Here is a 25,523-nt window from a genome sequence, read left to right on the forward strand (position 1 = left end):
GCACGTCACCAAGTCAGACCTTTTGAACTTTCTTTGCTGCAGGGCGAGCTCGACTTCTTCCAAAAAATTTCGGCGGTCAACGCCATCAGCATTAGTCAGGCTTACTAATTGTGGTGCCTACCTCCACCTTGTCCAGCGTCGACCTCTCTTACACGATGTCCGCCAAGCGAATCACCCCGCTTTCGCTCGCGTGGCATGGCCGCAACGTGAAAGCCGCGACCTCAACTCCGTCTGCTCAAAGCTAAGAAGAAGAACGTCACCGACTCGAGGAGACAGCATTAGATTGCCTCAGCCTCAGCCGACAGCCACTCCGTCTCTACCTAATAACCACCACCACTGCTGCTCGTTGATACCGCAACATCAGGATGGATCTCGTACAAGGCCTTGCCGACAAGGTCGGGGTGCAGATACCCGACACCAAGACGCTCTCGCTGTTGGCCACGCTCGCCTGCGTCGCGCTCACCGTGCCGTTGGCCATCATGTTTCACTTCTCCGCTCGTCCACGCATCCAACGCATCAAGATTTACCACGAACGCGTGCTCATCCTTGGCGCGTCCACCGAAAAGGGGGTAGGCGAAGCGCTTGCTCTCCAGTATGCTCGCCGTGGATGTCGAGATCTCATCCTCGTCGGGCGAAACATGCAAGGGCTAGCGGCTGTCAAGAAGCGCTGCATCGAGCAAGCTGCTCAGGGAGAGGAGTACGACATGTCGGACGAAGCTCCGGGAGACGAGGCCAAGCTCAAGCACGAGTCGCGCATTCACTGTATCGCAGCCGACTGCTCCAAAGCCGAGGACGTGGATCGGCTCAGGAAGCAGGTCTCGGCCAAGTTCAAGGGCCTGGACACGCTACACATCTGCTTCGGTGTGTCTGCTCTGCTGCCGTTGCTCGGTGTTGCCGGCGTCGACCCAGTCCGATCGAAGGACTCGACCAAGGTGTACCCCGACAAATCCGGTCTCGAAGCTGTCCAGCAGGCGGTGGCAAGCGCATCGAACGTCAATGTCGCAGGAACGGCCGTTGTTCTAGCAGCTTTCCTGCCCATGCTCCAAACCACCTCGTCGCTTCCTGCGGTCGTCCTTATGTCGTCGGCTGCTGCCTTGTTCGCTACGCCCACTCGCTCGGTGTACGCGGCGACAAAGTCAGCTCAGCTGTCGCTCTTCCGCTCGGTCGCCATCGAATTGCAGGCCCACGCTGAAGTCAAGCCGGCAGATTCAGGAAAGCGTCGTTCCAGGGTGCGCTTCCTCTCTATCTGCCCTGGCACCATCGCCACCTCGTTCCGTCACTCGGCGGTCGACCTGGACCACAGCAAGGGGGACATGCCGCAGGACCTCGCCTGGGTCAAGGGCGAAAAGATGCTCACCCCGGAAGGCGTCGCCGAGAAGACCATCTTTGCCGTCGATCGGTACAACGAGGGCATCATCACGTTGCCGCCCTTCTACGCATTCGCGACCTGGATCGACAAGATCTACCCGAGCTTCATTGCCAGGGAGGCTCGTAAGAAGTATGCCTATTGATTGTTGTACAAGAGAACGGATATAAGATCTGTATGCTGCGCCAATGTTGTGAGCCTGTGGTGAGCATCAATGTCGCTCGTCGGCAGGCTCTTGCTCGTCTGCGCCCGAGATGCCCGCGAGACTCGATGCGAAGTCGGTCTTGCCCCCGCGCTTGGTGAAGTCGGAAAGGTCGCTGAGCGTCCGCAATGTCTTTGAGAAGAGACGAGTGAAGCTGATGTCCCACTGTCCGATCGCGTCCGAGAGACTGAAGTTGATGGAACCCATCTCGGAACGACTCATCTTGACGTTGCCATCGGCGCCGCCTGCGTCCGTGTCCCTGTCTGTGCTCGGTGCGCGTGGTCGTTTGCTCGGCAGACCGTCCGCGCGTGGCTCTTCGATCGGGACTGAGCCCTCTGAGTCAAGCTCGCGTTTCCTCTTGATGTGCGCATCGGGCGACGTGACAGCTTCAACAGTGCCAGCGACGGAAGCGCCGAGCCTTTGATCCGAATCATCTTCTTCCCTCGTCCTCTGAACAGCCGTGGGCTGATCCTCATCCTCGTCGTCGTCGTCCGCATCCGGATCGATTTTGCGATCGAACAGGTCCTGGTAGTGCTGATGCTCCTCGGTGTCCTCCCCGGCGTCGTACCCTTCCTCTTCATCTGGCTGCTCCTCTCCGATCGCGACATCTTCAAAATCAGGGTCGTCGCCCTCCTCTGCCGTATCGAGCACGGTTGCAGGATCCTGTTTGATCTCAAGGGTGCCCTCGACCGTGTTGCCGCGCGGCTCCTCCTGATCGAGATCATTTTCTTCCATGGTGGGCGGAGCAGGTGCATCGAGCTCTGAGCGCATCCAGGAGAACAGCTTGTCGCGCGATGAGATAGCAATGTTGCGCAGTCGGATTTGGTCCGTGACGCCCACCGTCCGGTTGCCTCGGCCGCCGTGTATTGGCAGGCTCTCTCTTGGAGCCGTGCTGGACGAAGCGGTTGCCCGTGACGCAAATCGGCCGTCGATGGCTGGTGAGGGCACGAGACTGCTCGTGGAGTAGACGGCTCGAGGAAGACGAGACTTTCCAGATTTGGACTCATCACCCGAGCTAGACTCTTCGCCCATGCCTGCGGGCTCCGTCGACTCCGGAAAGGCCGCCTTGGCGTTGCTGAGCGCGACAGGAAGATTGATGAGATTGCCTCTCAAGACGGCAGCCCATATCCGGTCGAGGAGATCCAAAGTCTGAAGGGCGAGATTGAGCTGTCTTGTGCGCGAAGCGATCTGACGCTGTCTCTCCTCTTCTTCGTCTGAGTCCGAATCGCCATCCTCATCTGATGCAAGCTGATCGCCGCTGGTTCCTGCGGGCTGCTCCTCCCTTTGTCGCTTCCGTTGCCGTTTGAATGCTTCAGCCTCCATCGCCAGACTGTACCCAGTGATCCCATCACAGAGGTCGGTGGAGCAACGCAGCAAATACGAGACGAGAAGGTTGGTGCTGCCACTTCCGTACGGCGGGACATGCGCCAGTACTCCGAGCAGTCTCATCCATTCGGCGAGGTAGCTCGGAAGCGTATGCAGCAACGAGGATGGATCGAAGCGCTTACGATAGCCTCTTGTGATGTCCTCGAGTGCGCCGTCGAGGAACGACCGGAGCTTGGCCTCTTGCTTGCTGCTGAGCGGTTCCGGAGTTGCTACCGATTCTGGAATGTGATCCTCTTCGGTATCCTTGTGCTTAGGATCAGGGCGGCCGCCAGTTGCATCGAATTCGAAGACCGTCGACAGGTCATCAATGATGAAGCCGCCGCCCGATTGCATCTTTGCTGTGACAACGGAAGTGATGTGTGATGAGGATGACCGGGGCGTGGGAAGATATCTCGATTGCATGAGCCTGCCGAAGCGGCTTTTCTCACGGTCTCCTCCACCTTTCGGCTCGAGCTCCGCGTATCGCCTTTGCGTGACAAAACAAGGGTCCAACCTGCATAAGACTCAGCCAAGAAGAAATGAAAACGGCTGCGCATACAAACTGACAGCTGCTGAAGAAGAAGAAGAGAGGCTCCGCCGTGACTCGTTCAAGCCACATCCCAGCTACTTTCCTTTCTCCTGCACATCAATCCCTTCAAAGATTCTTGCGCGTCTCCGTCTCGTCAGGGCAGAGCATAGAGCGATGCCGAGGAGGGCTGACTCGAGCTCTGGATCGCAGCCGCCTGTCGTTACGGCAGTGTAGTTCACGACGATGGCGAGCGGTCCCCTCATCTGGTCCGAAGTGAGTCACTGACATGACCATATCTGAATCGCGAGTCTGTTAGCTGACAGCTGCAATACATCTCGACATCACTACAGACCAGACAAGAGCTATGTGAAAGCCTTCCGTACTACCGGGCGTATCAGACGGGTAGCTATGTCACAAGTAATCTCGGCCGACCACCATCCACCCTCTTGACCAAGGACGACCGCAAGTCTGCGATCCTCAAGGACTCGATTCCGTACGGCTATCTGCTTGCAGGCTGGCCATCACGTCGCGATGCCTGGGCTCATGGCGGCAGGGTGATCGTCTCTCATGGCGGCGGAAAGAGCGAGGTAGAAGATGCATCGCCGGACTCGCTTGCTGCTCCCAAGGCCTCCCTCAAGCAGGACCAATCGTCAAGCGATAATACTATTCGAGCGCTCTTGCATTCGTCACGGCACAGACTTCCGATAGTCCTGATCGCGGCTGACAGCTATGCCCTGCTGCCTTTCAAGCTGGCATGCTCTTATGCCGTGCTGGGCTGGTACCTCATCACCGACGGCTGGGGGGAACGCGAGAATGCCAACGAAGACGCTGGCTTTGTGAGGTGGAAGTTTCGCTTCGAGTGGATTCCGGCCCAAGGTGAGCGCTGGTGGAACCTTCCTCTAGAGCCCTCGAGCCCGCCATGGGACCCACGCCAGCGCATCGAGACCTTCACCAAGACGCAACGCCAGCTGCTCAAGCGGATTCGGGGAAAAGGCAAGGGCAATAAGGCCCATTCTGGTTCTGCGTCAAGCTCGAACCAATCCTCGCGGGCATCTTCCGTGCTCCCGGGATGTTCAAAGTCCACGGTTCCGACTCAAGATGACAGAGACAGACTCCTTTACGGACCGATCGATATCACCGCCAAGCTGGTCTCCACCGCTTCTTCGACATACGATGCCCAGGTGCCCTGCAACCTCGCGAATGCGGCGACTTGCCTCAGCTGTTGTTCGCCGAGCCCTGTTACATACAGCGTTGGTTGGCTATGTCTTCAGCCCGAATGCCCGGCTTTCTTCCTCCTAGCTTCACGAGAACGCCCTGACGAAGACACCTTGACCTTCCATCCTAACTTCCTGCAACCTCAAGACATTGCTCTCAACGACGCCTTTCCAAGCGGTCAATCTCCTTTCTCTCTCATCCCGGCACGACCATCGACACGATCGATGGATCAAGCTCGCGGACTTTGGTGTCGCAAATGTGGTCGCCTCAGCTGTCGCGAAGTGATTTTCGAGCCGCGTTGCTCTCACTGCGGCCATCGAGTGGGCAAGTGGAAGCCTCTACCCGTTGTCGCGCCGCCTCAGCTGTCTCGCCACCCTTTCGACTTCTCAACAGACCGAACGGACGGTCTCGTGTTTGACCCGATCATCAGTCAAAGTTCTGGCATCGTGCTCACCGTGCGCAAAGAGGGTGGGCTGGCAACATACACTTTCACGTTTCCAGCGATGTTTGGCGACTGCCGCGTCCACCTCATTCAGGCGGATATCGATGGTGGAGCGCACGAGTCGGAGGCGGATCAGATCTTTGCTGAGTTCCAGAGACATACTTGGCCTCAAGACGCCACCGCAAAGGACGTTTTCGGAGCTGAACCTGCCAACATACAATCAGAACGGCAGCTCAGCACGACAGAGCCGCAGGGAACATCAACTGCCGCGTCGCTCGATCTCGCGCAAGAATCCGCATCGACCTCGCAAAAGCAGCAATCTCGAATCCCATTTCGCCGCCACGTCCTGAAGAATCATCTCGGCGGGCTCGGACGGATGCTGACGCAGCAGTTCACCTGCAACTATGGCGTGGCGTACAAGCACGTTGTAGCGATGGGTACCGAGCCTCTCGACGCCACCTCGCCCCCCGTCATCCTGTCCACACTCGATCTGCTGCACGCTCGGACACGGTCTGCCATACCGCTCTCGCAGGAGTTCAACGAGCTCTACCCCGTGCTGTATCTCGAACACCAGGCGATGAACTTTCACGACGACGGCGAGCCGGGGTTGGGTCCCGTGGTCAGCTCGCTCTCCCTCGGATCGACGTGCAGGATGAAGTTCCGACTCAAGGCGAAGCATCAGGCGCAGTTCGAAGGGGTCAGGCCGCGCGATAGGACCGTGCTGGATCTGCCGCTGCGGCACGGTAGCGTGGTGGTGCAGGAAGGACACGATCTGCAGAAGTATTTCGAGCACAGTGTCAGCCCGGACGGATTCAGAATTGCGGTCACTGCGAGGAGGATCGACCCGGAGCAGAATGACAAGGGCAGCGGGAGGCGCGATACTGCGAGAAGGAGCGGAGACGATGGCTTGAAGAAACGACGGACGAATTCAACAAGTACTGGGACGAAGAGGAGGAAGGCATCGCCATCGAAGCCTGCCTCGTCGATCATGCGAGAAGAAGCGCCCACGGCAGCAGCAAAGGTGTTCGACCTACCACCAGCCAATCTGCCAGCAGCTCGGGTGTTTGACCTAGCGCCAGCCAGCCCGCCATTGGCGACGACTTCGACACGGGCACCGTCAGGACCGGTTTCGTTCTTGGCGGCCCTACAGACGGAGGTACAGGTGAAGCTCCGACAATCGTCAGCAGACGCCCGGGCCGGCGAAGAAAGCGCAGTTGAGGCAGCGACGCAGATCGCGACGCCGTCTGCGCCGCCATCGAAGGGAAGGAGGTACCGGACCGTTCACGAAGGCGCAAAGGCTGGGATAAAGCGCAAGAAGTCCGCAAGCGGCGTGAAGGACCCGCTCCCATCGTTCCCACGCTTGCCGAAGCCACTCTGAAACCATGATTTCCGGCTCTCATCTCAATGAGCACGTCAACACACACACTCGTCATTCTGCAGTCCTCTGCAATGCTACACATTATCGTCTCGTATTGTCCGTGTATTACCGAGTCTAATAGTATGCTCTGGAATCGTGCAAGCTCCTCTGCTGGTATCCCTGAGATTGGTGTGGTTGCTGAGGTTGATATTGTTGCTGTTGACGGTACAAGTTGAATGCCGTGTCTTGCATGGCTGCCGATGATTGGGACCATGGGTCGAAGTCTGAGTCCGTGCCTCTGTCACTGTTACCATAGAAGGCGGAAGGCTCTCCTGCGTTCGTGCTGACGTTCATCATCGCCAACTGCCTCTCCAAGCTGGCGTCGTAGCCAACCTGCGCCTGCTCGTGTTGCGCTGCGCTGTGAGTCGCGGTGGGTAGCAGCCCCATTTCGGCAGCCAGCGGCCGATACGGGGGCATGTTGACCAACCCGTGTTTGATCAACAGATCCTTCACCTCCTCCCCGCACCGCTGTCGCTCTGCGCCCTCCAACACGTCGGCTTCCGCAAAGATCTTCGTCACAAACTGACTGCCGTGCACTTGATCGATGAGAACCTCTTCCAACAACGTTGATCTGCCCGAGCCCTCGAAGAGCACCCGCAGCAGCTGTCTCGAGGCTTCCAGATCTGTTTTCTGGCTGACGATCCGAAGCACGGTCTGCGAAGCCAGCTTGTGCGTACACAGACTCGCCAAATGGGGCGCGAACCGCGGTGCCAGCAATCGGAAGCGTCCCGGCAGCATTGCGGCGTCCAACAACCAAGTGACCAGCAGAGCACCGTTCTGGCTCGTCGCCAGCGGTACCGAGTTGAGCACAATCGCCAGCGCCACCTGCTTGATGTGGAACTTGGCCACTCCAGGCGACTCCAGGCAGGTCCGCATGCTCCGCGCTCCAAACCGACCCTGCGCGATCTCCCAACAGCGGTCCACCATCGCCTCGAAGATACAATCGCTGTGCGGTCGACCGAACGGGATCAGCCGCTGGACGACGTAGTTGCCAAATTGGTCCAGCAACAGCGGCGGTACGTACGCGCGGATGTGCTGCATGATCAGCGCCCGTTGGTCGTCGGCCTGCGTGCAGTCGATGATCTTCTGCGCAGCCCACGTGCCATTCTTGTGCACACCGATCATGGCTAGGTGCGGCGCAATCAGCTCGAGCATCGTCTTCTTCATCGGTTCGCTGCAGCGCTCGAAGAACTTTTGGACGAGAGTGTTGCCGATAAAGTCGGAGGAGAGGTCGACGACGCAGGGCAGGTAGTCCCGGGCGATGGCGTCGGCATCGGATGGGAGGCAATTGGGCGTCTCGAGACGCTTGCGCACTTCCTTGAGCCTGTTGTTGTCGAAGCGTCGGCCAGGTGGGAGTTCGGGAACGGGAGGGATGCGCGTCGAGTAGTTGATGAGCGGACGAGGTCGAGCCATCTGGGCGGCGTCTGCTTCGGCGTCAGGATCGCTCTCATCGAGTTGTCGCATCAGCATTTGTAGATCGTCGATCGTGGCCTTAGGCTGCATCTCGGCTGGAAGAGGGACCCCGCCCTTGTCGCTGCTCGGCACGATGCTGTTGGAAGCGCTGTGCGTGGGGAAGCCAGCTGGCCGACCGGAGGCGCCTGTCGGGGCAAGTCGAGCAGAGTCGGCACTGAGGTTGCGGGCGAGGCTTTGCGAGCCCAGCGCGGCATGTTGCCTCCATGCGCCATCGACACCAGCGACGGAGCGATCGTCGCCAAATGTTCTGGGCAGATTCGAGTCGGACGGTCTAACCCCGGAGAGGACGGCGAGTGTCTCCATGGCTGCTTGAAATTCAGCGGATCCAGGATCGAGAGAGCCAAAGTGGGTATCTGAAGCCCTGGCGGGCACTTTGGCAAATCCGATCCTGACCGTGCCCACTTCAGGACCCAGCACTTCGCGACCATGCAGGGCCTTGCGCGCTGCCATGGCATCCTCGAGTCGTTCGTAGTTGATGAACGCGCAACTCTTGCTCGTCAACACACGAATGCTCTCTATCGGTCCGAAAGGTGCAAAGATGGAAACGAGGGTCTCGGTGGACGTGGAAGGTGGTATGGATCCGACCCACAACGCTCGGGAAGCTTCTTGACTTGCGGAATCTGTGCTGAAAGCTTCGGCACCGGCTCCGTCCATCACACCCCCAGGTAGGTCCGCGACCGGCGTGAAGCCTCCGGAACCCGCCTGAGGGATGATCTCGGGCTTTCCGAATCCAACACGCACTTGGCCTTCTGGCCCAATCGTGCCGAGACCGACACGGCCGCCCAACCGTCCAAGAATGTCTTCTCTGGCACGGACTGCGTCGGCAGTCTCGACGTAGTTGATGAAAGCACAGCTCTTCTCGGACACGAGACGAACCGTCTCGATCTGACCGTAGCGTGAAAACATCTGCATGAGGTCTGCGCTTCGGACTGTTGGTCGGAGATGACCAATCCACAATGTCCGTGTTGGCTGCGTGAACGACGATCGTGTCACCTGACTGAACGGCGATTGTGCACCGGAGCTTGAGACAGTTCGCTGCGGCTGCGGTCGAGGCGGTCCATACACGTCGAGGTTCGGCGACACCTCGCCGACGACAGATGAGCTCGGGCGGATGGAAGCGTCTCTCGCTCGCGTCGCTTCGTGGTACAGTTGCGCCATGCGCAAGAGTTCTTGCTCCGCTCTTGCGCGGCCGCCAGGGCCAGAGAAGGCTGCAATGGTGCCGGCTCGGTTCCTGCCGCTTGCGAGAAACGCCGAAAGATCGGCTTGAGCATCAATGCCGGGTGCTGAGCCGGCAGTTGCAGGCGGTAGATTGTAGAGGCCGACAGAGTTCGCAGAGGCCAGACTCGCTTCCTGGCGCCCGTACGTGGGAGTCAGTGTGCCGGGTAGGTGTGCACGAGACTGTGGGTGATCCAGCACACCCATACTCGTTGCTCTGGGCCTATTCGCACTTGTTTGGACAGGGTCGTCGAGTTGAGAAGACTGAGCCGACGGCGCCGCGCTGTACTGCTGTAGGCGGTTGTGAAGCGCGGTGTTGAGAAGGGACGAATGCGGTGCTGGACCGGCATAAGGACTCTGCGACCCAGAGACGTTGCCAGAACGGGTGGTAGCAGACTGTGTCTGCGACTGAGATGAAGGCGCAGCGACAGGTGCCGCGGTATCGATGCTGAAGGAAGGCAAGTAGCTGCTACTGCGAGCACGACCTCCGCTGTTATTTAGACTGGGTCGCAACTGATGGACGCCGAGCGTGGAAGAGCGATTGCGCAGATTGGCCGAGGCGAGGTACGGGTCGGAGTCGGCGGAGCCATAGTCGGACTCAGTCTGCTGCTTGAAAGCTGCAGAGAAGGGGCCCTCGTGTTCGTTGGAGCCTGTGCTGCCTAGACCCAAGTAGTCTAGCATGTCTGCGTTGTCGAAAGAGAAGCGTGGCCCGAGTCCATCGCCAATCACGGAGGGAGAGCCTGATTCCTCGTCAGTGGCAGCCGATGTCATCGTACTCAGGCCGGAGCGCGTAGGTTGCCAGTGAGTCGAAAAGAAGGACGGTCCGAATGCGTTGGAGAGATTTGCGGATGGCATGGTCAAAGAGCCGGATCGAAATCTTTGCGAAGCGGACGATGTAGCCATATCTTGAGCGAGGGGAGATGAATTGAGGGACGCAGGCCCCTGAGCAGCTTGGCTCTGCCCTACGATGTCCGATGTCGTGATCCTATGCACATTCTGACTGGATGCGGGAGAAAGGTGGGAGAGTGCTGGCTGGCGAATTGGTTGAGAGAGATGCTGGGGTGGAGGGTTAACATCGCCCCAGCTGGATGGGAGAGTGCCAGCGCGAGCACGACTACGGGTTGAGCGATTGCTTGCTGCTGGTTCGAAGATGGGGTCCGCGTCATTGGCGATGCTGGCCGTCTGATATGCTGGTCTAGATCTGAGCGACTCGTCGTCTGCCTGAAGCTGGAACGCTCTACCGGAGAGGAAGGCCGATTGTGATGCTGATGGTGCTCGTACTGCTGCTGATGACGAAGACGACGACGACGAAGAAGACGCATCAGGGAGCATGGCACCTCGGCCGCTGGATCGATCTTGCATCTTGATCGAGCACGGCACAGGCTACTGAGTGCTACCGGAGTTCCGACATGGAGCGGTCCGAGTGAATGCTACCGTAGCAGAGACCAGAAGGAAGTAGGCGGAGCTAAGCCCTGATCTAGGATGGAGCCAGGAAGACTCAACTGAGACGTTTCGAGCCCAAAGCTTGAGTGGCCGCCGGCACTCGGAAAAGCGGGAGGACAAGGATTCCGCCAGAGCTTCGGAATGAGATGCGGAGACGACAATGCGCTCTTCAGATCAGGAGTCGGTGTTCGAGACCGCGAAATGAACCCGGGGTGGTAGTGGGAGACAGTAGTGCTGCTCAGCGTTCTGTTGAGGATGAGCGGCTGCACTACCGCGAAACGTCAAAAGTGTTGCTTTGCTTGCGTGCTGTTCAAGGGGAGCCTTAAAAAAACTCAGCTGGTCAGAGCAGCTGATCCGGTCAGGGTGCAGACGCCCGTGCGCTTGAGGAAGGTAAAGCCCGATTGCGATCCATCCTAGATCGGGTGATGACGATGGCGAGTAATGAACGCACGCACGGCCCAGCAGCCAGGCTTCGGCGTCTTTCTCGCCCTTCCCTCTGTGCTGCTCACCTTTGCAGATCAACTGCGTCCACGCCCTTCTTGTCAATACTTTTATCCATTTCCAAGCAAGTGCTTCTCCCTGGCAAGTCTATGAGAACGCAATAATGACCGTGCAACGTGCATATGCGCGCGATAAAGAAAAGGGAGCAGGAAGGTGACGTGCTGCCGCGTTGGTGATTCGGGTCAACGAACTCGACTCCACCTCACCGAACCGAGATGACCCTGAACGGCACGGTTTCGTCCGATTCTCGCTTGCCATTCTTCTGGATCGTGTCTCTGTGGTGTCCTCAAGTCAGCAGGAGCGATCGATCGTATGATCTCTGGTCTATACGCTCCAACTGAGCGAGGCAGAGGTACAAGCATTGTCTTTCGCAAATCTGCAACGTCTCATCTGCCCTCGTGTCCAGCGCATTACTGTCGAACATGCCTTTCAATTGAAGAATGGTCGCGACCTAGGCGTGCCGCAGAATCGCGAAATGGCAGTTTTGCCCGAGCTGGCTGGCGCGTGACTGGCTCCATTGTTCTTCTTTCCGTTCATTTGGTGCCTCGATCTGCAACCCTTGGTCCCGCCACGACGTGCTGTGCTGTGCAGTCTGACCCGCGGGCTTTGCTTGCCGCCAGCTGTCCAGCCAGCAAGCAAGCAAGCAATGCCTGTGCAATTTCGACTGAATGTGGCACGTTGAAGCTTTCATTACTCACATGGGACTTGTGAAATCGCAGAACACAAAGCTTCTTTTCTTGTATGGCGTCTGGCAGTTGCATAATGACTATAGACGAGCCCAAGGCTCCTCTCTTCATGCACAATTGCGAGGTGACTGTGACTGGCGCGCGTGGATCCAATCAATCATCGTAACCTCGACCGCGGCTGGTTTGCCTCGTCCAAAGTCTAAAATTGTGAATAATTTTTTTCCCCTCTGTTCGCTGACGGCCATCTCTCACGCTACGGCCTGCGTCTCGCTTCTTTTCTTGGGTGCTGCCGTGCCGTCAAGGAGGACTCAGCCATTTTCCAGCTGATCCTCTGGAATTTCGCCTCGCTGGGCTTTCTTTCTTCGCTTCACCATTCCTTCGCGAGCGCACAGTCCGCAGCCTCACCTAACTCTCGCTCTGGCTGGCTGGCTGGCTATCTGTCTGACACACACGCTCCCGCTCACAGATCGAGTCTTCTCAACCCGCAGCTGCCGAGAACATACAGGCGCCTCACTTAGGCTTCCCTCGCAAACGACATCGACGAATCACTCCCTCACCTTCTCATATCATCACATCCCTTCACCATCAGTCACCTCGTTCCGCTCTCATCATCATCTGCTTATCCACCTCCTTCTTCACCGCAGTCACATTCATCGCTAACGGCCGCTCATTGGTCTTTTACAACAGCACTTCCGACACGCCCACCTCTTGGCAATCACCCTGCATCACGTTGGTCTCATCTCGTTCGACTCAGCCAGTCTGTACCCGTGCGACTTTGGACGTTGTCGCCTTTATACTGCATCACCACTTCTCCTGGACTCGTCCGTCATTCAGCGCACGCTCCAGTCGACCACGATCTTGTCCCGTCTAGGCTTCAGTCTCGGCAGCTTCGAACCAGAGCACAACGACGACAGGGACTGATTCGAGCATTCTTCGAGACTTCATCCAGGCCTCCTGCGCTACATAGCACTCGTCTTGCCTCAAAAGCTTCTGCTGGGCGCTGGACGATGGATGGTTGCTTCCTTCGACCTTGATTGAGCGCTGGTGTACTTTCTCGACATCAAACGCTCTCGCTCCCCCTACATCCGACTTCAATCGTCCCAGACTTCTTTGACGAGCTGGATTCGTCTCTTTCCCGTCACATCTCGCCGCTCTTGATTCCACCGTGTCTTCAGTCGGGCACGTACAAGCACAGTTCAAGGTCATGGCCGCCACAAGAGCTCGCACCGAACACGCCGCCACCGCTCCTACACCACCCCACGCAGCCAAAGATGTGACGTCAAGCCGCCAGGCGGCGTCGATCACCGATGCGACCATAAACGACCAGACTCCATCACGTCGCACCACCACACGAGCACGCAAACTTCCCAGCCGCCTGCTCCCCTCCCCTTCGCCCCCACCTTCGCGCCCTTCCTCTCAGTACAATGCGACCAAGCATACCAAGGGTGGCAAGGATGCCGACGACGGCGCCTCGCCCTCCCCTGCTGTGACCTCTTCCATGTCGTCAACCGCCGCTGCTGCTGCCAGACCTCGCAGATCAGATGCCAACAACGCAAGCTCAGATCTTGACGTAGCCGATAAGGACGACTCGGAGGATCTAGGCCCTGGCAAGCGCAAGCGTCGCCCCAGCAGCATGTACAAGCCGCCCGCCACCTTGACTACGGTCGAGACGCCTTCTCCTGCTTCGGCATTGGCTTCTTCCAAGTCCAAGAAGAAGGGACGTAGCATCAGCCCAGAGGTCTCCGCTCACAAGAGTCAGTCCCCTTCTGCGTCGGTTGTTCAGGCTAGGCTGAAGGGTCGTCTTTCCAAGGGCAAGCTCGAGGCCGATACTCCATCATCCAAGAAGGCCAACGGCTCGATCATGGACTCGGACTCGCTTCATGCAACTGGCGACGACTCGGATGCAGAATACGAGACCGACCCTCTGCGCATCTCGAAGCGAGTTCGCATCGGCGATGTCCAGGTCTCGATGGATTTCTCACCCCCGCCGCTGCTACCTCGTGACGGCTCTGCCAGGATTCAGATGCCCATGCACTACTCCCAGCCCACATTCATCCGTGGCGGCCGGGTCAGCGTATCGCCCGAGGCATCTGCCAAGAGGCCGATTCGATACGGCGCGCGGGACGAGACCGAGACGGACAGCTCGCGCATTGGCCAGCTCATGCGTGCGAGCAAGCGTGACATCCCAAACGCGAGGAAGCACGCGGACGTGATGTCATCTTCGCCTGTCTCAACCGGCCTGGCCCGATTCGACAACGATGCTGGCGCTCCCCTCAGCTACGTCCCCTTCCGCTATGGCGCGCGCACTGCGAGCGGCTCCTTCAACTTGCAGACCTGCCCCTTTGCTGGGCACGCGGTGAACGAGGTGGACGAGAACGAGGAAGAGGACGAGGACGAAGACGACGAGAACGACTTTCATCAGGCTATGCTCGATGCTGATTTTGACTTCTTCGAGTCGCAAAAGTCGGACGCTGTCGTCGTTGAGCCCGTCTGGCCCGCTTCTCGACGTGGCACGACCGAGGAAGCCGAGATGGACGATACTCCTGCTACCACTCCTCGAAGCCCTCAATCCGGCTGCGACCTTCCCTCGCCTGGCAGTCCACGCTGCAAGACGGAGGAAGACGTGGTGCTGCCTAGCGCCGAGGGGAAGCCTTCTTCATTCGCTGCTGGAAGGGATTCGGTGTTTGCGCACGCTCTGCCCACGACACAGGTGGGTGCCGACAAGCCGCATCAGCACGCCGGCTCGCTCACCCTCTCGCTGCCTTACAGCCCTGCTGTCGCGGCCTCGTCTCCTCAGTTGCGAGCCATGGACATGGATGCAGCCAGCGTGCGCAAGGATTCCAAGGACGCGCCCGCAGTCACTCAGATGGGCACGCCGATCCTGCAGAGACGAACGCACGCCGGGCTGCCCGCCGGGTTGCACGCCTTTGCGCCGCTCAAGCTGGGCGCAGACTTGATGGAGCGAAGCGCTTCCAACGGCGCTCCGTACATGCAGCTGTCGCCCATGATTGAGATGGACTCGCCTTTGCTCAGCCCTGGCCTGTCTTTGAGTCTTCAGACCAAAGGCATCGACCTGCCTAGCCCCTTCATCATGGGTGTCGGCGCGCTTCCGGACCTTGAGCAGCCTGCTCAGCTCGACCTGCCTCCTGCTGAAGGCTCGACCACTCCTAAAGCCGCCTGCCCCGAGGTCAGTGTGTCCGAACTCGATCCAGTGCAATCCAGCACTGTCGTGCCCCAAGCCGAGCCTGTTCAAGACCTCAAAGTAGCTGTGTCAGCCAAGGACTCAGCTGCCAAGGCAGACAAACCCTCAGCTCGACGTCCGGCTCTGCCGCCACCGCGTCAGATCCGCTTCACTACGTTCACTTCTTCTTCTGCCGAGTCGTCTGACGCCAAGACTCATCAGGCCGAGGTCGCCAAGAAGGTGATCGATCAGCATCAACAACTTGCGCAGCATGCAACCAAGACGGGTGCTTCCACCGCCAGCCCTAAACCCGAGCAGACTCCGGATCTAATTCACTCTGGCTCTGCTTCGTCTGAATCAGCCTCGGATGCGCCGAGCCCCATGTCGCAGGCGGACAGCACCGCTTCGTCGGCGGACGCCGAGGTCGAGACCATCCTGTTCGGCCCTCCTGAGAAGCTGGACATGCACGAGCTCGACCACGCTTGGGGCGGATCCAAGGCTGCTCAGCACGAAGCCGCCTTGCGCCGAGCTAGGGACACTCAGACTCGCTCGATCGATATCGACACTCAGTGATGCCTCCGCAAATAACGGCCTTCCCCTTTCTCTGCTCTCAACAACACCTCTCTGTACACTACGCGGATGCCAGGCAGCCCTGGCAATCGTTTGATCTCACGGAAAAGCACTTCGCATTGGGACCTCATAGGGCTGGTCGGCGGATTCCTGTTGGCCAGCAGGACAGACTTCTCTTCTCTCTATCTTACTTAACCATTCTTGTAACAACATGTCTCGATATTCGCTTCTTGTTTCTCCTTTTCCCAGCCACAAGCTGCTCTTGTCGATCGGTATCATCGTCGTCATCACCACCACTTTGCTTTCAGCGAGTCTAATCCAGAGCTTTTTGATGTGAAGCGTTGTCGCTTCCCAGCTTTCAAAAGAAACTGTGCTATCTGGATGGCTGTGAGCAACCTTGTTTAGCTTGAAGCTTCTCCCCGCCGTCGGCCTGCTCGAACCAGCGGCAAGGTGATGATTCTGGGCTGGAGGTAGGTTGTGAGGGTGGTGGGTGAGATCGGAAAAGGAGCCGAATTAGCTGAGCTAACGAGGCACAAGCGCGCGACTTGAGTGCGCCTGTTATCTTGCTCAGCCCTAAATTTGTGCTGTGACTTGCATGATGCAACGCGGCCGCTGTGTTGTTGTGGAGGACCCTGTTCCTCTCCGCACCCATCCTGCCATCTCTCCTCGATCACATCCACTTCTCCACGCAGCGTTACACAGCTCCCGGCTTTGACCGCTCGTGTCAGTTCCGGTACCAGCGGCAACACGAGCGGGCACAGTCAGAGAATCCTGGCATGCTTTGCTGCTCCGCGGCTCTTGCAAGCCTCAACAGTCAATCTTGACATTTCCGCACACCAACCAACACAGGCAAGCATGGCGAGAGGTCAACGCAGCTGGCTGCTGTTTGCGGCCTGCCTGGTTCTTTGCTCCTGGACCGCGAGTGCCGTCATCGTAGACGATTTGATCCCACCAAGATCAGGATCCGACCTGCCCTCCTTCGAACAACCTTTCGCTCTCTCCTCCTTTCTGCAGAAGGTATTCGGTACCTCGCTTCGCTCTCTCATCGACTACGACCAAGGCATCGACCGATCAAAGCGGACCGGAACCAAGACATTCGGCTTGAGGGAAGCTTACCATCAGGGTGTTGGCGACAAGTCGCACGAGCGGGCCAAGGCCCGCTTCGATTTCAAGATCACCGCGGACGATGTGCAGGCAAGTCAGGCCAACATCAACTACATTCCTGCCATCCGCACAGTCCGACAGCGCATCACACGAGCCAAGGATCCGAACAAGTATCTGGAAGTACGGGGGCAGTCCTACAAGGATACGATGTGCGCCTCTTCCACGGCTCTGGACTGGGAAGACGTCGACGTGGAGGCGCCGGACGTGACCGATCGAATCACTGTGCTGGCCTTCGCCAAGATGGCTTCCGCAGCGTACAGCAACGATACGTCCGACTGGGACGGCATGGGTGGCTTCGATCCCACTAATTCGTTTGGATGGGAAGGCGATGGGATTCGAGGCCACATCTTTACAACACACGACAACGATACGATTGTAGTCGCTCTCAAAGGAACCTCGAACGTCTTTTTGGGCGGCGGCGACACAGCACGCAGAGACAAGACCAACGACAATCTGCTCTTCTCTTGCTGCTGTGCTCGTGTCTCTTGGTCATGGTCGACCGTATGCGACTGCTACCAGGGTCACGGCGATCGATGTGGCCAGACCTGCGTGGAACGCGCGCTGATCGAGAAATCGCTCTACTATCCCGCCATCACGGATCTGTTCAACAACATCTCATACGCCTACCCGGACTCGCAGGTGTGGATCACAGGCCACAGTCTCGGAGGCGCTCTATCGTCGTTGCTCGGCATGACATTTGGTGTGCCCACCATCACCTTTCAAGCCCCGGGCGAGCGTATGGCAGCGATGCGCCTGCATCTGCCATTGCCACCAGCAAGGCATCCGGACGAGAGCCCAGTCGCAGCACTGCCGATTGTGCACGTCTACAATAACGCCGATCCGATCGCTACGGGCCAGTGCAACGGTGCAGGCTCGATCTGCTCCAACTTTGGGTACGCCATGGAGTCGAAATGCCACTCAGGCAAGAGCATCGTGTACGACACGGTGGGCAAGCTGGGCTGGTCCATGACGGCCAACGCTCATCGCATCGGCATGCTGGTCGACGACGTGTTGACGGAAGATTGGAGCGAGAAGGTCAAGAAGAAGAAGGCCAAGTTGCGCAGCATCGGTACGAACGAGAAGCAAAACGGCAAGGCCCGCACAAAGGGCTGGAGGTGGCCCTGGCACCGCGGCGATGACGCCGACGATGGACAGGATACGGACGGCGACACAGACGAGGACGACAAGCTGCCTGTGCCGAAAGCCAGGTCGGAGGAGAAGTGCCAAGACTGCACCAACTGGCACTTCACCGACGACACTTCGGAAGACGATCCTTCGCAGTAAAGATGGGGCTCTCTCTCTCTCTCCGTCAGCTTCCGCTTCGCATGTTGTCCAGCATTTTCGCGTTGTACTATATAGATTGTCCGCCTTTGCATCATGAATGGATCGTTTCGTTGCTCTGGAGATTGCAGCCTGGTCCTAAGCAGAGACCACAGCGTGCTTCTTCTCCATTATTCTGAGAGTAGGAGCCGATGAGAAAGGAGGGCGGATGTCGAAATGAGGCGAAGTCGAGGCTCGTTCATATCCCCTGTCTCTCTCTCTCGTTCGCTGCTGAACCACAATCTCAGATTCGCCGCTCCGAGCGTTAAAATTAGAACTGATCTTCGAGTTGCGGCAAACTGGCGCCGTGCCTGTCTTTTTTACCTCGCTTTTCTGAGCAGAGCCGGCGCGAAGAGCACTGCCTCGTCGGGTTCCTTTGTCTCAGCTGTGCAAAAGTGACACTGGCTGGCCCATTTATGAAGAAAGAGGCGCGGCTGCAGCTGATGCTGCCCCGCAGACACGACCTGGCGTGACGCAAAGACAGCCAAGCAACCAACGTCGGATCTCGTGCATAACCTCAACCTTTGTTCGCGTTCGACTTTCTGGCTCTCCCACATCGACCATCGTCACGAGCCTCGCTTCGACACGTTCTACCACACAGCGGGCAAGGTCACGACGACTGCACGAACCAGACCATCCGTATCACCACGAACCAACTTGCACGGGTGATCGTCGCACCTCGAAGCACACCGTCGCATATTCGAGAGCATTGCAGGCAACGCTCTTGACCGTACCCACAGGAAGCTGGCTTCATCACCGAACGAGATTGCGCATCTTCACCGCCAATCGGGCCCGTAAAGCAAGGGTCTCCATCATCTCATTCCATCTGCGTGCACATTGACACACAACCCGACGACGGCTGGCTGAACCGGCGTCACAACCATGTCGAACGCGTACTACTCGCAGCAGCCTCAAAGGCAAGCTGCCTACGACAATCCGCTTCACAATGCCTACCAAGCTCGCTCACAAGCACACCCACAGATGTCTTCCCAGACCAACTTGTACGCTCCAACCCAGGACGGGGTCGACTACCACCACTACCACGGCGCGGCGCCCTCGCACGCCTTGCATCCCTACCAAGATCCGTACAGCACGCTCACACCAGGTGACGAGCGCATGCGTCCGAGCCTGTCCAACGAGAACCTCATGCGTCAGACTTCACCCTACGGCGCCAAAGACGCCAACAACTCGTACCTCGATGAGAGCCATGACGACACCCTCCGCGGGCGAGGTGCCGACTTTGCGCTCGCCAAGGACGAAGAGTCCGGTCGCTACGGCTTCGGCCGTGGACACCGCATAGAAGCCACCGACGGCTTGCTCCCCGATACGCCGCCCGACATGGACCGGCTCAATCCAGAGCAGAAGGAGATCATGAAGCAGTTCCCGCCGGACCTCGACGACGAGAATGGCGGCAAAACGGGTCTGCAAGCGGCCAAAGACCTGCTCAAGGGTTGGAAGTCGTGGTTCAAGCTGCGCTACCTGCACTGGTGGGTGATGTTGATCGTCGTCGTCGCCATTGTGGTGCTCACCACCCTCTATCACAAGCAGATTGTCGACTGGCTGACGCCCATTTCGCGCAAGGTCACGACGGTCGCCTGGGGGTGGATCATCCCCGTGGCGATTCTGTTCATCATCTCCTTCCCGCCGCTGTTTGGTCACGAGATTGTGCTCATCCTCGTCGGGTTGGTGTACGGCATCTGGATCGGATTCGGCATCGCCTCGCTCGGCACGCTCCTCGGCGAGATCGGCAACTTCTATGCATTCAAGACCTGCCTTCGGTCGACTGCAGCAAAGTATGAGCGCAAGAACATCCACTACGCGTGCATGGCCGACATGGTTCGCGACGGCGGGTTCTGGGTCATGTTTCTGGCCCGCCTCTCGGCCATCCCGGGCCACTTTACCACCGCAGTGTTTGCCACCGTCGGCATGAACATCTTCATCTTTACGTTTGCCGCCGTGCTTGCGCTGCCGAAGCAGCTGCTCATCGTATACCTCGGTGTGGCGATCAAGAACTCGGGCGATGGCACGGAAGACACCAAGAGCAAGGTCATCAAGTACGTCGTGCTGGTGATCAGTTTTATTATCACGGTGTGGACGGCATACTGGCTGTATCAGAAGATGGAGAAGGTGCGTCCGTCGGTGAGCGCGCGATTGAGGCAGAAGCGGTACGAGCTGCTGCTGCAAGCGCGCACGCCGGGGACGGAAGGCTTCCGGGGCGGCGACAGGGGGCATGTGTACCCACCGAATGGCGGCTACGGCATGTCGCAGTCGCAGGGCGCGCTGGATGCAAGTTTTGGGTACCGCAAGCCGGAGCAGGCGGATGAGAGCTACTACAGTGGCCAACACGGGGATATCTCGGATGAGACGTTCAACCAGCCCAGCTTCACCCAGGCTGCCCCCACGAGTCGACAGCAGCCGGTGCTTTCCGCACTGCAAACGTCGTCACCAGCCACGCAGAGGTACGCTCCTGTGCCAGCATCGCAAACAGCTCCTCCAACAGCTGACCCGACCGAGAGGCAGTACAACGCACAGCCCACCCCTGGGGGTCGCCAACCCATCTCCGCACCTATGCAATTTCACCGACCCATCCGCCAAAACTCGGCGGTTCCCAGCCCGACATCGCCATTCCACGACCCGCCGCGTGCGCCGTTCGACCCCCAGCCAGCACCCGTCAAGGGCAGGGCAGACGACGAACGAGCCCCGCTCACAGGGGTGAATGGCGAATGGGCCTCCACCTCGTCCATTGCGCACAGCGAGGGTCCCCCGCCCGACTACGCGAGTTACGCAGCGCCAAGTGTGCAGTCCCATTCGAACGCGAGAGGACGGGCTGACCCTAGTGTGCAGAGGTATCACCTGTCGGATTGAAGGACAATGTTTGATACGAATACTATCCATGACATCTTGTGATTGATCTGCGGAGTGTGATGGGTTGACGCTGAGAGTGTTGACATCCGAGGCAGGTCTGAGCTGCCTGCAAGTGACGTGGGTTCGGAGGGTGGGCAGAGCGTCTTTGTTCCTCGAACGACTTCCGTTGAGAGCAGTGTCCTCTTTGCTCGCATCGAGCCACATCCGGGTTTTCATCACTCGTCATCGCATCACACAGGCACTGGCAGAAAGATGATGTCTATTGCACCACTCCTGAGCACTACACAATGTCGCCGCTTTCGACATCGATACTTGTCAGACCCGTTTTGTCCAACAAACTAACACTCTCTCCGGTCCGATCGTTGACGACGACGAACCTGAGAATCTCGAAGGGGGCATGTTTATGCGCTCTGATGCTGGTGAAGTAAACCGTCGCTGTCTGGTCCTCATCATTCGCCGGGTGGATGCGGAAGCTAAGATCGACGCGACCTTGCATCATATTCACGGCGCCAGCGACGCGCGGTTGGCCGCCCAACCACGTCTCGCGCTTCAACACCACACTCTCATTCGAGGAAGAGGAGAGGAGGGAGGCTACTTCGGGAGAGCTCTTGACCTGCGAAACCACGCTCTTGAAGATGCTGGAGCCGAGTTTTTCTTTGTTGGTCGCGTAGACGGTGAATCCGGCCCAACTGGCAAGGGCGAGCGTGACAAAGGTGAGCAGGTAAGGGAGCGTATTGGGTACCGGAGGAAGGTCTTTGTTGCGCACCGAGGTGGGACGTGCTGAGACGTTACTGTGCGAGGAAGGTGGCGGTGTTGCGGCGCTTGTGGTACGTGCGGGGTGGGATGGGGTGTTGAGGCGGGCAGGGGTCGTGTGCAGCGCTTGGACGCGGGCAAGCGCACTTCTGGGAAGTATCGACCGTGGGACCAGGTCTGATGTGCTACCGACAGCGCCAAATGCGCGGAGAGTGCTGCCCCCAACACTCCTCCTCAGGCCGCTGGTGATTGTGCTGGCGATGACCATTCTAGTCTACCTCCTCTCGAACTCGTCTCCTCCGTAATGCGGCTGGGTGGGATCGTCTTGGCCCCTGTCTTTGTTGGTGATCAGCTGCCCTCGTTGAACTGCCTTGTCCTGACTCGATCTGCTTCTCTGAAAGCTTGCGCTCGTGCTTCTGTCGAGGTTCCGTATCCTGTGTCTTGTAAAAGTGTGATGTGTGAAGGTCGAGAAGATCCTCCTCCACCGCAGGGAAAAAAAAAAGGATGCGCAAGAAGCTCAAAAAGCGCTCCGCGGCCCATGCATCTCGCTCGCTTAGTCAAACTCGACTCCACATCACCCCTGCACACCTTGAGACTTCACCGAGCAGGCATCCTCTCTCCAAGCCCAACGCTCTCGTTGGGGAGAGTCTTACGCACACACGAACCAGGCACGGCAGGGCACGAACCAGGCACAGCAGGGCAAGTCGGAAGAAGAGATAGCGATTGGATAAGAGAGCGTTTTGGTTGTGACTGAGTAGAGAGCTGCAACAAAAAGAGGAAAAGTTTGTACATCGAAGGGGTAAAAAGTTGACTAGTGGTGCTGGGATCAAAGACAGATGACTTGGTGTGACTCGGTGGTGAGGCGATGCTGGCGCAGACGACGATGAGAGGAACGCGAGGAATAGAGGGATGAACGGAGAGCTTTCTCGAGTTGGCCGGATTGCTGACCGAACGGATGGGGGGTATTGTTGCCTCGGCTGGTGTGATGTCTGCTCGCCACTCTGGCAAAATCAACCGCATCGGCATGTCAACATGTTGACCAGCTTCTGACCGAACGTCTTGCGTTCCGCTGGGTGATCCTCGCCATTGCTCAGACCGACCGCCTGGCGGTTGTCGCCACGACGTCCATCTAGGCCATTGCCCGAAGACATGGCAGTGGGCGTCATGTGGCCTGCATGACTGTGTTCTCGGGTCCCGTTTTGCGCTGGGATGCCAGCAACGGTAGCATCGTGCACGGCAACATTCGATGCGTGACCGACACCGCCGTAGCCGGAGCCGTTCTGGTTGAAGTCGCCGTGACTGGCACGCAGGCGTTCGGCCTGGGAACGCTCGCTTTGCATGTGGGCACCACCCGACTTGCGCCCACCCTTGGACCCGCTTCGAGCCAGCGCCGTGGGCGGCTGGATTGCCGCTGCCGACGCCTGCGGTACCGCCGACGCACGCGCCTCGCGAGGTCGATCCCGTTCATCCCGGCGGTCGCGGTTGGTACCCGCCTCCCATCCTTTGCCGCCGTTGAGCAGCATCCAATCAAACACGCCGTCCTCCTGCTCGCCCGAGCTCTTGAGCACCTTGGTGAAGAGTTCGCGCAAAAAGTCGTAGTCCGGTGTCTCCTCGAACCCGAGCTTGCGCACATAGTTGAGGTAGATGCCAAACTCCTCCGGGAAACCCTCGCAGAGCTCCTTGATGGGGGTGCTCTGCTTCTTCTCGCCGATCTTTTCGTACTTTTGCTTGTTGGTCGCCGCCTTGAGGCCCTGCCATGGCAGACCGCCGCGGAGGAAGTACATGAAGACGTGCCCTAGCGCCTCGAGGTCGTCGCGTCGCGACTGCTCACGACCCAGGTGGGTGTTGATGGACATGTAACGGGCGGTACCGCTCAACGACTTGCGCTCGCGGTACGGAATGTGCTGCTTGGTCTTGGGGTCGCGATATTGCTTGGCCATGCCAAAGTCGACGACGTGCACCATGTTGGCATTCTTGGTCATAGGACGACCGATGAGGAAGTTGTCGGGCTTGATGTCGCGATAGATGAGGTTCTTCTCGTGGATGGTCTGGACGCGAGTGATCATCTGCTTGGCGGTCATGACGACCGTCTTGATGCTGAACTTGCGACCGCACATGTCAAAGAGATCTTCAAGCGAAGGACCGAGGAGGTCGATGACGAGGATGTTGTGGAGACCCTCCTGGCCAAAGTAGTAGACCTGCGGGATGCCTTGACAGCCGGCGAGGATCTTGTAGGTGCGGTACTCATCTCTGAGCTGAGGTGCGTCGCTCTTCCGAGGCTCGAACTTGATGGCGACGGTCTGGCTGTTGAGCAGGTTGGTACCTTCGAAGATGACACCGAAGGAGCCCTCTCCGATCTTCTTGCCGACGCGGTAGTGAACGCCAACGACGTTGGAGCCAGAGCTGGAGTGCGAAGCGTGGGAAGTCATGGTTGCGTTGGGGTTGTGGAAAGGCTGTGTGGTGGGCAGGGCCAAGGACCGACTCGCAGGATGAATGCCGTTCGGCAAGGGTGCTGACTCTGCGGAGAGTCGAGTCCAGTCTCTGGAAAACTACAGGCGTGGCGAGGGCGAGGATCGAGTCGACTTAGAGTGACGTGAATGCGCTTGATCGAGAGCTATGCAGAGGTAGTTGCGTGATGCTGGATTGTCGGTAAGGAGAATACGATTTGCTTGTTCAAAAGGCAAGACGCTGGTGTCGTTCCAGAGCAAGATGGCAGCTGCAAATGTGGTCGGACCGCACGACGAAGGGTGAGTTGCGATGGATAGCAGCAATCGATCGAAATGCTCGCCGTGTGAGGCTTTGCGATCTTGCCAGGGTGATGTGTGCAGGTGGATGGTGACCGCAGCACGCTGTCCTAGGGCCGATCTGAGCGTCAACAAGGACTGAGGGGAGGCGCGGTTTGAGCGGACCTCACGACGGAGCAAGACAGCGCTCTGCCAATGAATGGAGGAAGAGATCAGGAGAGAGGAGGGGCAGAGAGCGAGAAGCGAGGAAAGGTATGGAGAAGGAAGTGATTGACGTAGGAGCGAGCGATCTACGCCGGAAAGAAGGATCGGTGCGTGTGTGTGTGTGTCTCTCTGTGTGACTGTCTGCGTGTGTGATTCTACCAGAAGCCAGCAGAGCGGAGCGAGACTGACACGAAGCCTAAGACAGAAAGCAGCCAGGCAGAAGACAAGGCAGGGCGCAGAGACAGAGACAGAGGGGTCGAACGCAGCAAAGCGTCGCGATCCAAGCCAATTCCCTAATTTCAGAAATCGCACACAAACACCAATTTGACCCACTCCAGATGGCTTTCTCACGACAACCAGAGACCCTGAAGTGCATTTCAAAATTCGTCAAAGTCGAGAAAATCGGAGCAGCATCTCAGTACAATTTCGCGATCTAAATTTCAATACACAAAGCCTTGGGCGAAGGCCCGTCGCAGTCATCCGCATACTCGACTCACACTTAGGGTACGATGCAGCGAAAGCTCTCGTATGACAAATGCTTCATCTCGAACCCACGTCAGTGTTTGAGCAGATACTTTGTCAATCTGGACGTACGAGAGCGTTCCATAGAGTCAGATCGTAGCCTTGCTGGGCCGATTCGAAGAAAGAGCGAAACACTTCAATTCGACCCGCATCCGCAATTTTTGGAATACAGAGTAGAGATTCTTTCATGCAGGAATTTTAAGTGAGGATTACAAGGAGACAGGTTGCAGGCTTCAACCAGACTCCTCAAGGGCGGACTGTCAACTCAGATGCACCTTCGATGGATGTCTTTCGGTGCAGCTTGCAGATCCCTTCTGCAAGGGGCATCCAACTGAGCCCACTTCGT

The 25,523-nt window shown here is 58.2% G+C and overlaps 9 protein-coding genes across 9 annotated transcripts; 5 read left to right on the plus strand and 4 right to left on the minus strand.

Moving 5' to 3' along the window:
* Positions 1–365: 365 nt before the first annotated feature.
* PSEUBRA_000282 (Short-chain dehydrogenase/reductase SDR) lies at positions 366–1,511 on the plus strand (the record flags this gene model as incomplete). Its single annotated transcript, XM_016435864.1, has 1 exon — positions 366–1,511. One exon carries the CDS (start codon positions 366–368, stop codon positions 1,509–1,511), a length of 1,146 nt encoding a protein of 381 aa, XP_016294875.1.
* Positions 1,512–1,577: 66 nt separating this feature from the next.
* PSEUBRA_000283 (uncharacterized protein) lies at positions 1,578–3,287 on the minus strand (the record flags this gene model as incomplete). Its single annotated transcript, XM_016435894.1, has 1 exon — positions 1,578–3,287. The coding sequence occupies one exon, from the start codon at positions 3,285–3,287 to the stop codon at positions 1,578–1,580; it is 1,710 nt and encodes a 569-aa protein (XP_016294876.1).
* A 418-nt stretch (positions 3,288–3,705) lies between these two features.
* Positions 3,706–6,497, plus strand: PSEUBRA_000284 (Alpha-ketoglutarate-dependent dioxygenase AlkB-like protein; the record flags this gene model as incomplete). Its single annotated transcript, XM_059464355.1, has 3 exons — positions 3,706–3,735; positions 3,813–4,338; positions 5,071–6,497. 3 exons carry the CDS (start codon positions 3,706–3,708, stop codon positions 6,495–6,497), a joined length of 1,983 nt encoding a protein of 660 aa, XP_059320965.1.
* Positions 6,498–6,611: 114 nt separating this feature from the next.
* Positions 6,612–10,586, minus strand: PSEUBRA_000285 (RNA recognition motif domain protein; the record flags this gene model as incomplete). The annotated part of the gene is made up of 1 exon (XM_016435891.2): positions 6,612–10,586. The coding sequence occupies one exon, from the start codon at positions 10,584–10,586 to the stop codon at positions 6,612–6,614; it is 3,975 nt and encodes a 1,324-aa protein (XP_016294878.2).
* A 2,472-nt stretch (positions 10,587–13,058) lies between these two features.
* On the plus strand, positions 13,059–15,608 carry PSEUBRA_000286 (uncharacterized protein; the record flags this gene model as incomplete). The annotated part of the gene is made up of 1 exon (XM_016435899.1): positions 13,059–15,608. One exon carries the CDS (start codon positions 13,059–13,061, stop codon positions 15,606–15,608), a length of 2,550 nt encoding a protein of 849 aa, XP_016294879.1.
* Positions 15,609–16,460: 852 nt separating this feature from the next.
* PSEUBRA_000287 (Lipase, class 3) lies at positions 16,461–18,053 on the plus strand (the record flags this gene model as incomplete). Its single annotated transcript, XM_016435903.1, has 1 exon — positions 16,461–18,053. The coding sequence occupies one exon, from the start codon at positions 16,461–16,463 to the stop codon at positions 18,051–18,053; it is 1,593 nt and encodes a 530-aa protein (XP_016294880.1).
* A 918-nt stretch (positions 18,054–18,971) lies between these two features.
* PSEUBRA_000288 (SNARE associated Golgi protein) lies at positions 18,972–20,954 on the plus strand (the record flags this gene model as incomplete). The annotated part of the gene is made up of 1 exon (XM_016435901.1): positions 18,972–20,954. One exon carries the CDS (start codon positions 18,972–18,974, stop codon positions 20,952–20,954), a length of 1,983 nt encoding a protein of 660 aa, XP_016294881.1.
* Positions 20,955–21,234: 280 nt separating this feature from the next.
* PSEUBRA_000289 (Cytochrome oxidase assembly protein 1) lies at positions 21,235–21,975 on the minus strand (the record flags this gene model as incomplete). The annotated part of the gene is made up of 1 exon (XM_059464356.1): positions 21,235–21,975. One exon carries the CDS (start codon positions 21,973–21,975, stop codon positions 21,235–21,237), a length of 741 nt encoding a protein of 246 aa, XP_059321046.1.
* A 742-nt stretch (positions 21,976–22,717) lies between these two features.
* Positions 22,718–24,136, minus strand: PSEUBRA_000290 (Protein kinase domain protein; the record flags this gene model as incomplete). Its single annotated transcript, XM_016435919.1, has 1 exon — positions 22,718–24,136. The coding sequence occupies one exon, from the start codon at positions 24,134–24,136 to the stop codon at positions 22,718–22,720; it is 1,419 nt and encodes a 472-aa protein (XP_016294882.1).
* Between the last annotated feature and the right edge of the window lie 1,387 nt (positions 24,137–25,523).

Source organism: Kalmanozyma brasiliensis (genome assembly GCF_000497045.1).
Source record: "Kalmanozyma brasiliensis GHG001 unplaced genomic scaffold PSEUBRA_SCAF1, whole genome shotgun sequence".
Taxonomy (NCBI): Eukaryota; Fungi; Basidiomycota; class Ustilaginomycetes; order Ustilaginales; genus Kalmanozyma; species Kalmanozyma brasiliensis.